This window comes from Condylura cristata, unplaced genomic scaffold (genome assembly GCF_000260355.1).
Source record: "Condylura cristata isolate star-nosed mole 26May11 unplaced genomic scaffold, ConCri1.0 scaffold00009, whole genome shotgun sequence".
NCBI lineage: Eukaryota > Metazoa > Chordata > Mammalia > Eulipotyphla > Talpidae > Condylura > Condylura cristata.
The window spans coordinates 24,474,829-24,486,246 of NW_004567110.1; the positions used below are offsets into that span (position 1 = coordinate 24,474,829).

Here is an 11,418-nt window from a genome sequence, read left to right on the forward strand (position 1 = left end):
AAAAGCCTTCCTACAGAAATGAATTCTACATACTGTCTGAGAAAAATACTGCACAAACGCAAAGTGTTTGTACTATTCTAATTGTTCAAAAACAAAAGTACAAGCAACTGTAAGTAGCCATAATAATACAATCTTGGGTGGTCATAAAACATAAAAAAAAAAAAGGAATCAATTGCACTCGACTTAATTTATAAAAGAGTAACATTTCATCTACGAATCCCTCTGGTCACTTTATTTTAAAAAATGCAGAAAGGTCAGTGAGCAGCATAATAAAATCAACAATGGACAGTTTTAGTAAGCACCTTATTTCAGTTGCATAATGGATCTGTGAAATTCCTAAAATAATGAGAATTTATAAAATCCACACATTCAGATGATAAGGTAAAGCTAGTGGATTTTTAAAGACTAATTTCCATTATAACATTTTTGACCTGTCAACGTTTTTTACACTATACAAAAATACTATTTTTCGCTTTTCTTAAAAATTCAGTGTAAAAGCTACCAAAGTAATGCTAAATATCAGAAAAATGTAATAAAATATTTGAACAGATTTTCCAGGATTCCTTAAAAAAGTTCAAATACACATAAACTCATTTTCAAATATATATATATATACATAAAAACCCCACAAGGTTAAGTTTTAAATACCTCCACGAGAAAATGTTTGACTTTATACTATAAGCATGAAATGTTATAGTATATCTTTAAAAAGTTTTCATAGAAGAAAAGAAAGATTCCTCTAACTTCCTTCTCCTATACAGTTAAAAAAATATTATTAACCTGCACATTTCTGTTTTTCAGGTATATCGTTGTCACCAACTTTTGCGTGAAACAAATCATATTATTCCCAGAATCTGTTATTCCTAGTGCCACAGTAGGAAGAAGGTGCACGTGGCCTCGTCTGGGACCACAAGGAAGACCATGCAGCGATAAGTGCAAATGGAGACTGTAACAGTGATTCTTCTAGACCAGTAGTGGTCACCTCCAGTGTAACAGAAGCTGCTTCCAGGGAGAATCGGGCGTTCAAGTATCCGAGTGACCGCCAGTGCCCTGCTCTTTTCTAACTTCGGCAGCTGAATGAATGAGCAGAGACGTGGAGCCTTTCAGGCTACTTGGCTCTGAAGATCCTGGGACCTGCAAGTTGTTGCTCTGCACAGGACCAGTTTCAGTAACATCACTCTTTGGAGTCATCCTAGGTAAAAGCACAAGAGAAGACATGCATACATACCAAGACAAATGTGATGCCAGGAGCCCAGACACTGGCTAGCCACTTTTCATGACGTTTACTCCCGACCAGTGTCCACCTTGCTTTCTGTAAATTCTAACAGTTCAAAATACAAATAATTTAATTTCAAATACAGTTTTTGCTAATGTGAGAAACTTTATCAAACACCACCTATGCATGGTGTCCCATGGAGAATCAAAATAGTAAAACGGGATTCTTGCCCTCAAGTTAGTGACTGCTTTCTTGATTCCCACTACGGGTCAGATACCTTGCAAGAGGTTGGGAACACAAAGATGAACAGGACCTCAGCTCTGCCTCTGAGGAGCTTACAAGTCTAGTAGAGCACAACGGCGTGTATCTGGCCCACTCAGGGGGTGAAAGTGGTTATGGGAACACAGAGAAGGTGCGTGTGGCCTTGTCTAGGACCACAAGGAAGACATTCCGGCTAACCAGATGTTTAGCTGTGTTTGGATCACCTAAGACCATCTGAAAATTCATTAAAGATAACGGTAACATCTTTTCATGTTTAGAAAGTAAAAATATTTTGTGATCATCTTCATATTAAGTGACAAAGACCTGTTAGTACCCTAACATATACTCATTAAAACTTAACCATGTGGGACCCTCCCTGGTGGCACAGCGGGTTAAAGCATGGCACTAAGAGGCTTAAGCCACTTCCGCATGAGTTCGATTCCTGCCTGCCCCGGAGGTGACCACATGGCGTGGCAGACCTCTCCTGACCCGCCCGCTGCTCCCCTCAGCAATGTACTTTGTCGATCTGCCTGTTCTGCTCCCCGCTCTGTCTCTGCCGAAGCCTCTTACCCTCCGCATCTCTGGCCTGTACCCCAGTTCTGTGTGAATAAATAAATAAATCTTAAAGAAAACCCCAAAAACTTAACCATGTGTACTTCAAGTGAATCTTAAACATGTACGCATAAGCAACTTTTAACATTTACCATAGGAATAAACATTAGTTTTCTATGTGAACAACATACGGGAAGGTTCTTAAAACTAAGAATTCAAGTATGAAAGAGTATTACAGGCTGAACTCCAATTTGTTAAAACCAAGCTTCCTGGATTAAGTGCACAGACATGCCATCCTACAGAATGTTTGCTCTGCAGATGTGTCCTGTTAGTGAAATAAGTATAACATGGTCAAAAACAGTCATGACTTAAGAGTGAAATCACGGCTTACCTTCCCTCACTCCGCGCACTTTCAGATACGCTGCTCTGCTCAGCCACAGTGCCTGTGTGGCTTTTCTTGTCAGGTTGTTCCCCACAGAGTCTGGAGCTGGCTGCTGCTGGGGAGGCAGGTTCCCCACAGTTCTGTTCTCTTAACTTGGGGGTGCTTGCTCCATCTGCTCTCACTTCCCTCACTGATGTTTCTGGCGAGGTTTGGATTTCTGCCAGCGTTTCTTGCCCTAAGTAATCATGGTTAGTGATCGTTACTGCAGAAGTGCCATGATTTGCTGTCGCTCCTGTGCTGGTCCCCATGGACTTAGAAATGACCTTCAGCTTGTGGGAACTTGGTTTGTAGTGCTTCTTTTTGTGTTTCACTTTGGAATTGTGCTTTAAGAAAAATTCACATGACTCCTGTAGTACTCTTCGACTTTCACTGATTGGGCTGTAAGGAAATTCAAAGACAGGGTTTACTTGATAAATATCAAGTAGTACCGAAGTCACAAGGCAGAGTATATCTTCATTCATTAAACTTTGAAATTCTCTATTTCAAAGTATTTAAGTGAATTCTTTTATGCAAATACTATTACTTGCTTTTCTCAGCATAATTAGTAAACTGGTAAGACGTTGAATAGGCAAAATTACAGGAGGGCAAAGAAACTTAAACCAGTACAGAGTAGGGGTCTATACCATGGTAATATATCAAATATAAAAGTAAATCAGAAGAAAAAAGGTGCAGAACATAACAGGAGTTTTTTGTTTAAATTTGTTTTTTGTTTAAATTTGTTTTACCTTAAAATTAGCAAGTTACACTGAAGTTACTATGGGCACTTATGTATGGGACAGACATATTAGTGCCAAAAAACTATTTAAGCCGCGTTCAGTGTAATTCTCCAGTCTCCAAAAATTTATCTGTGAGAAAGCCAGTTTTAAACTTTTTACCACAAAAAAAAAAAAATTCTTTAGTAAAGTTTGTGGGTAACAGTTTTAAAAACTCTTCGTTTTGGACACTGTATTGTACAAAATATACATAGATAACTAAAATAAACTACTTACTCATACATGTAAATCTAGTATATTGCTATAGAATATTCCATAAGTTTGAATTTTTACCATCTTAGGCAAGGCAAATAAGTAAAACATTAAGTCACTACTATGTATAATAAAATTTAAAAGAAGTAAATAATGATCATAACATCACATTTGAACCATACTTTCTTCCTTATATTTGATCACATTTAATCATTTATCATTGATAGAGAAGGATAAGATCCTAAAAATGCTGCACCCAAATTAACCAATCCAATGAGAGCAGAAGTAATAGCGGATACATTATAGGTCATGGAAAGGAAACACATTTTATAAGTCGTTCATTTCAATATAATATATTTCAAAGTTTCATACAATAAATACCAAAATAAAGTTATCTCTCATGACAAAGATTTGTAAACTGGAAACAATAGCTGACATAGTGAAATTCCAGTGCAATGATGACTTAAGTAGTCTGGTATGTGATCTATTTATTTTAAACAATGTTGGGTAATTCAATAGGTTCTTACTCTCTCTTGCGATTTCGCTTAAAAAACCCAGCCCATTCTGTGCATGTCTTTTTGCTTCCAACCCAGAAGACAGCAGAGATGCCAACAATTAATGTCATCAGATATTTTATCATAAATAAAGCCAATTCTGGTCGAGTTTCTGTTTTTGCCTACAAAAAAAAATAGTGAAATACAATTTTAAGTAACATAGTAAAAGTAGAAAGAAAGTCCCATATAGTTAGCATAAAAGAAAAAATAGAAGCCTTCAATCTGTTTTACTATAAAATACTTAGAAATATGACCACAGAATTAAGGTTACTAAAGGGAAAGGGGGAGTGGTAACAGAGGAGGAGGGGCCCTGATGGTGATGTCAGGGTGCTCTGGTGACTTACATCTGAGGGGGTGTGAGCCTGTTGCCCTGAATCAAATACAGTGCTGCCAACCAATGTTACCCCAATAGTAAAAAAACAAACAAAAAACACACACATAAGATAAAACTAAAATTTTAAATAAACATTGTTTGACATAACAAAAATAAACAGTGCTTTAAGCATAATATATTCTTTCCAAAATTCTAAACAAAGAACTATGGGTAAAAGACTGCAGGCAAGTGAAACTGTTATCCCCACATAAGGGCATAAGCCAGGTTCTACTATGTTAACAATGCATTCTCCTTCTAGAATATAAATGATGTACATGACATTCAGCTCATACATTCCTTGATTTGATAAACCGAGATCATAGCACTCATACTCAATATGATTAATGCCACATATATTTAAAAAAATACAAAATTTATAAAAAAAATTCTCTAAAAAAGTTAAGATACTTTGAGGAATATTTTTAAGATATCCCCTGCTTTTTAAATGGTAAACCCACCTTACCAATTATACCCAATAGAAATATGTTTGTTTTTGTTTTGATTATGCTTTTTATAGTTAAATGATTTGTAGGAAAGTTTAGGCAAAAATCAAGTTTTGTTTTCATAAGCACAAACTGTGCAAAAAAATCCTAAGTATAATCAGTTTATTCAGACAATGTTTCTCTTACTAAGTGAATTAACTCCCAATTCAGCAGTACTTTTCTCCTTAAGACAAGACTGCTGTTCTCACTCTGTTCTGCACTACCATTGATCAGACTTTACAACCGAAATTACTTTTTAAAAGAATAGTGAAAGGAGTCCATTTACTCTTGTAACTAAAACTTAAAAACTCTTGAGACACTTAGTTTTAACTCATGCATGGGAATCATTCCCTAGCTTCACGTTCACTGACTTTTCTCACCTGAAATCTATCTGTTTACACTAACAAGAGCTCATCACAGTATACGTGGCCTATGTCAGAGTTAAATGGTCAGATCACACAAACGACAACTGTTACCTGATAAGGACATGGGATATGATACTGCCGACAATGGTCAGAGACCCACGTGATCTCCCAGGTGATCCTGTTCACTTGCTCGTAGACGTAACATCCGAGAAGTGTCACTAACGGCACAAGATACAGGCCACTGAAAACTCCAATACGAATCATAAATTTCTTTAGTTTCTCTTGGTTCCGGCCATCGTGCTGTATGACTTGTCGAACGTGATTTAAGGAAATAATGCCAGCTAAAAGAAGGGACAGCCCAACAAACACACAGAGGCACAGTGGCAAAAGTACAAAGTAGCGTGAAGCATCCAGGTCATAGAGGCCAACGAAGCAAACGCCACTAATGTTATCGCCTTCAACTTTGTTCATAGCAAGAAGCATAACGGTCAGGAAGCCTGGTATTCCCCAGGCCACAGCATGAAACCACACTGCTTTTTGTTCAATGGCTTCACAACTCCATTTTCTTCCTGCAGCTAAAAACCAAGTAATGGTAAGAATCACCCACCACACGGTGCCTGCCATGGTGAAAAAATACAAAAACATAAACAAAACGGTGCAAGCCTTATTTTGAGAGCCCAGAACAACTGTGTCACCAAGTTCCAGCTTCTCATCTGCCTTATTGCAGGCAGTGCTATTGCCCAGTAAGAATCCAATGAAGTACATAAGAGACACAATGCTGTAACAGACTGAGTAATAGATAATTGGTCTCTCTGGGTATCTGAATCTTTTCACGTCAATTAAAAAAGTGAGGAATGTGAACAGAGTTGCACAAAGACAAAATATTGAAACTATTCCAATAAAACTTTTTGCAAATTCTAGTTCATCACTTTTAAAATACATATTGGGACATGGAGGGGCACACTGGTCAATTCCCAGAAACTTATAGCCTTGTCCCCCAGAAGTCTTCAGGTGCCTTGGACACCAAAATCCAATGTCTCTTTGGACTTGTTCTGTTTTCTTCTGAGGACCAAGAAACTGTGTGTGTGGATCAAAAGTCACAGGAACAGTCTCATCACAGTATTGTAACCTGTAAAGATTAAAAGAAATTAAATATATGAAGTCAACATTGTCATTGATTCATGACTTAAATATTATATTGGCCAATGATAAAATATTTCCTGCCGCATTTGTAACTGACGGAAGACATAAAATCTAAACACACTACAGGTTACAGTCGGGCATGGTTGTTGATGAACATAAAAATTCTCTTACTCAAAAACAAGTTCTTAGTTATTTTTACCTTCACAATTGAATATTAAAGAATTTCTCCTGATTCCAGGATAAAAGTGCTAGCTTGTTTACAGCATATGAAATGTCAGTCTTAGGGAAATTTATTTTCATTTTTAATGCTTACACACAAGATATGTACGGTGATGGCAATTAAATGGCTGTAGTGAGATCTGTTCTTGGATGGATAAGGTGGAGAAGCTCACGGGAGACCTATGCTCTATCCAGGGCAACATCAATGAGAGACAGCTGAGGCCCAACTCAGCTCATATCACCCTGTATTTCTATTCGCATCTTTGACTCCTGTTTATGGGCAGACCTGAAGGCTACCCCAGGATATTTCTGTTTTGTACAGAACTTTTCCACTGAGATGACTTTCTACATTATCAGTGTTATTTTGAGAGACCTATATAGCTTAAAAATTAGTGGCCAAAAGTAGATGACTGGATTAAAAAGATGTGGTACATCCACACAATGGAATATTACTCAGCAACCAAAAAAGATAAACTCATGCCTTTTGCATCAACATGGATGGAGCTGGAAGGGATCATGCTTAGTGAAATAAGCCAGAAAGAAAAGGAAAATACTGGGTGGTTTCACTCATAGCAGGAGTATAAAGGACTGGGGTGCGGGTGGGGGTGGGAAGTAACAATGAACAGCTATATACCAGAGACATTTTACGGGAGTGGAGTGGGGAATGGGGTCAAAAATGAGGAGGTGGTTTACTGTGTACAGGACTATGGTGATGGCACATGAGTGAGTGATTTGGTGATGGGAAGTCCACGGGGATTACAACTGAGATGGAAAAAGGCACAAACTGATGTAAAAATAAATTATTAAAAAAAAAGTGGGTTTTTAATGAGGAAGCATTTTAAACATGCTTTAAATAAGACATAGTAAGATGCATGACCATATAAAGAACACTCATGCAACTAGTGCCTTTTGCAAAACTTAACATACCAGTTTTACTCTCTATCTCCTTAAGTAAAATGAAACACATTACAGATACCATTGGGAGCTCTTTCTGGTCCCTCTCCTCAGAATGTTCAGTACTGCAAGTTTAGTTTTTATTCTCCTCAAGCATTTAACAGTATTACTATGGTGTTATTTTCTAACCATAATGTTATATAGTACTGTTTCACAGTTTTTGAATTTTATGTAAATGATAAATTATGTATGTTTTACTGTAACTTCCTGTTCTTAACACTGTTTTTTAGGTTTATCCCTGTAAGTAGATGTGGGCAACTGCATTGCTTTTATCAACTAAGTGGTGGTATTCTAGTGTGCAGGACATTGCAATTCACTAATCATTTTTCCACAAAGGACTTTTCACTTGTTCCCATTTTAAAAAAATTAGGAATAATATTCTTGTGTATGACTCCTTGTTTGTATAAAATTTTCTATTGTAAGTGATTTCCTAGGACATAGGAAATAAACATCCTCAACTTTACTATATATTAACTAAGAATAATGTGTAAAAGGGCTGATAGTAAGATTCATTTCCCTACAGGCCAGGTAAAAGGAACTAGATACTTTCCTATGTATCTAGTACATTCTATGTTAATTTTTAATATTATTTGATTGGTGTCTGTTTCTCCCATCCTACTGTTATTAACTGAGAACAAGAACCAAGCTTGGTTTTGTTTATCACAAACATTTGATGAATTATATAAACATTTGATGAATTATATAATGGAAGCCTGCCACTTATATTTTGGGAAAATATATACTAATATGAAAAAACCACTCTTAGCTTATAGTAGAAAAGAAAATTTACCTGTCACATTCAAGTTCCTCAGGCCACTGGATTCCAAACGTTTCAATTAACTTTTTGCAATCAGAGTATACTTTTTCACAAAATTTACGACAAGGTGGAACCACGTGAATTTGCTCTACGCATGTTGGTACAAAGGCTTTACAAAGGAACGTTTCAACATTTGGTGAACATTCCAGATTTGCAAGAGGAAGAAAATGCTATTAAGAAAAACAGCAAGGTAAAGTTAGCAAACATTTTAATAACAAATGAATGAAATTAATTCATTTACTGTTTAAAATACATATAGTTAACCTTAGAACAATGCAGGAGTAGCCTACTGGAAGTCTTTACCAAAAATGTAGTCAATTAACCTATATTTTATTTTGCATGTGATATGTACTCCATACTGTACTTTTATAATAAAGCTAGAGAAAAAATGTTTTTGAGAGAATCATAATGAAGAGAAAATAGATTTATAGTACAGTATTGTTTTTATTGACTTCCTAACTTTACAATCTGTTTTACAAGAAAACCAGCATGCAAATGGATCCTTAAAGTTCAAACCTTCATTGTTCAAAGGTCACTTTTCACTAACTCTCTGAAGAAACTTTAAATCTCATTCTCAATAAATGAAATCTTGAAGAGGTAGTTCTGTTCTGTTTAAAAAGAGTTATGAACCCTTCATATACAATACAATATTTTATTCAGTTATACATTTCTCAAAGATATGCTAAAATTGAAATAAATCAAAAGAATGAGGTGATTGCTAGATGAAACAGTACATAAATATTCAATTTATAAGAATATGCAGAAATACCTGAACGGTGCATTTAACAGTCTGGACAATAAGGCCTGTTTAAGGTAGAGGGAACAACATGAAAAAGACTTGAGAACTGTGAGAACATAGTGCATTCAGGGCAAGGAATTCAATATGACTAAAATTATTCGGTCAAATAAAAAGAATAATGGCCAAAGTAAAGAGACTGAAAATGTATGCTGGACACGAAGAACACGAATGGTATGCTGATTTGTTCCAATTTTAAAATTAAAGAAAGGGATACTATTGGAGAGTATTAAGCAGGAAGTGACGCTAGAATCTAATAGTTGATTTTGAATCCTGGCCCCACACTTCCTGACTAGATAACTTGGATAAGTTAATGAACTTCTCTGTGCTTTAGTTCCCTGATCTGTAAAATGATCACAATAACTACACCAGCCTTATAAGGTCACCATGAATACTGAGCTAATAAGTGTAAAGCACTTAAAGCAGTGCCTGGTATATAGTAAGTACTCCAAGGTAGTCACTGTGATGATTATGTTTTAGAGAACAAGGGCAGGTTCTGGATAAGCATTACAGATTGACCTCGTATGTTAATCTCCTTTTCTTCTCCTTGCTTCCTCATTGAAAAGACAAAAGGGAGGAGGGGGGAAATAATAATTAGATTAGTAAGTGAACAGGAGAGAAGATGCCAATGTACTTAATATTCCTAATGAACAAAAGCAAAGCAAAATGACAAAAAGCAAAGCCCCAGACTGTGAAGACAGAAAACCGTTCAAGGAATGAAAAATGACTTCACCGAACAAGGGAGTGGATCACAAAGTAGAAGTAGATGGCAGGGCTCAGCTGCCTCCGGAGAATCCGAGTTCTCTGAAGTGTCAAACAGCACTAAGAGTGGAGGGATTGTTACTGGCCCATTCCTCTCTCTGTCACTGCTCACACTCCCCAACCCCCTTTGAGACAGGAGGCCAGACGACTAGTACATGGTACCAGGCTGTTTCCGGGAGAAATAGAGCTAGAGGTACATGCACTTGGGGACCGGGCACAGAGCAGGGAGAGATGCTGCAGAGAGGAAAGCTAGGGGCTGGATGCCAGTCTGCTGAAGGAGGCGTCAGGCCCTCAGCTTTCTTTCCCCGATCTATCCCCCAAAGGCGACAGTCTCTGTGCCAGAAACTCTTCCCACGAGAAAGTGAAGGGATTCTGCAGAGCTGAAGGTCAAGTACCTGACAATGAAATTTGCCCCCAAATTTGCTCCTTGAGAGGCAAGGAGCAAGTCTGTCTACAAAAACACTGACCATTATCACAAGAACATGGGCAGAGGTACAGAGGCAAATGGTTGGCACAACAAGAAAAGTGGGCAACTTCTGTGCACCTGCAGAACTCAACTGGCATGCTGTTTCATGTATCGACAAGTCATTCTTTATTATAAATTGTGGAGCAATAGTTCATTGTATATATATAGTTCATTGTCCATCCCTGGTTTAGGGCAAGTCTAAGGGGCCCATGGGGTATTTGAGTGTGGATATCTATTAACAGGCAGTTAAACAAGTAGAGAAACACAAGTAAGAGAATGTAGGTTAAAATACGTATTTTAAAGCTATCATGATAAAAACGATTGACAAAAATTAAATTATCGAATGAGAATATGTATAGTAAGAAAAGACGGAAATTCTGATGAAAGAAGAATGTTCAAGACTTATATATTAACATTTCCTCCCTCTCCAAATGCCATTGAGAGTGAAGGTTTAAAGATTAAAAAAACTCACAGCTGTTGAAGAAACAGGAAAAGATCCCATCAGTGAACTATATGCTTTGAGAAAATTATGAAAAGCAAAAGAAGGAATGAGAACTTCCACTTTTAGCAGGGCGACCAAGTAAATATCTCCTGCCACCAAACATGTATTCTGGATAAACTGCAACAATTTTACTTTAAAAACACATTACTGAGCAGTGTATACAGTTAATAAAACGGCCTAAATAAAGTATATAAAGGACAACAAAACCTCAAGGGACACCCCCATGATCATGAGAACTTTCGGTACCTCCTCAGTAAATGAAAGGTGAAAGAGACAAAAAATTAATAAGTAAATGTGAGATTTGATTACAACACTACAATTAAGAAGGCTGATTTAAAGAGCACATACAGAACCTACACCCAGCAATTAGAGGACACCAGCTTGGAGGACTTGGGATCAGTGAGCGGCTGCCTCCCTTGTCCTGGGGTGACTGGGCAAGGCTTGCCCGCTGGCCCCTTTATTTGAATGGGGCTCTGAGACCTGACCCTTGGCCACCTAAGGGAGCTGGCTGGAGAGCAGATACAGCAGAATACTTCCCCGCAGTTTTTT

General features: G+C 37.2%; 1 protein-coding gene across 2 annotated transcripts in view; it reads right to left on the reverse strand.

Annotated features, from left to right (window-relative positions):
- Positions 1-808: 808 nt before the first annotated feature.
- Positions 809-11,418, reverse strand: part of FZD6 (frizzled class receptor 6) — a 25,953-nt gene continuing 15,343 nt past the window's right edge. For both annotated transcript variants that reach the window (XM_004679676.2, XM_004679677.2), the window contains 5 exons: positions 8,317-8,513; positions 5,322-6,339; positions 3,964-4,112; positions 2,421-2,849; positions 809-1,192 (listed from right to left, as the gene is read on the reverse strand). In XM_004679676.2, coding sequence (XP_004679733.1) covers positions 1,024-1,192; positions 2,421-2,849; positions 3,964-4,112; positions 5,322-6,339; positions 8,317-8,513 — 1,962 coding nt within the window. In that variant the 3' untranslated portion in view covers positions 809-1,023. The remainder of the gene's footprint in view (positions 1,193-2,420; positions 2,850-3,963; positions 4,113-5,321; positions 6,340-8,316; positions 8,514-11,418) is intronic.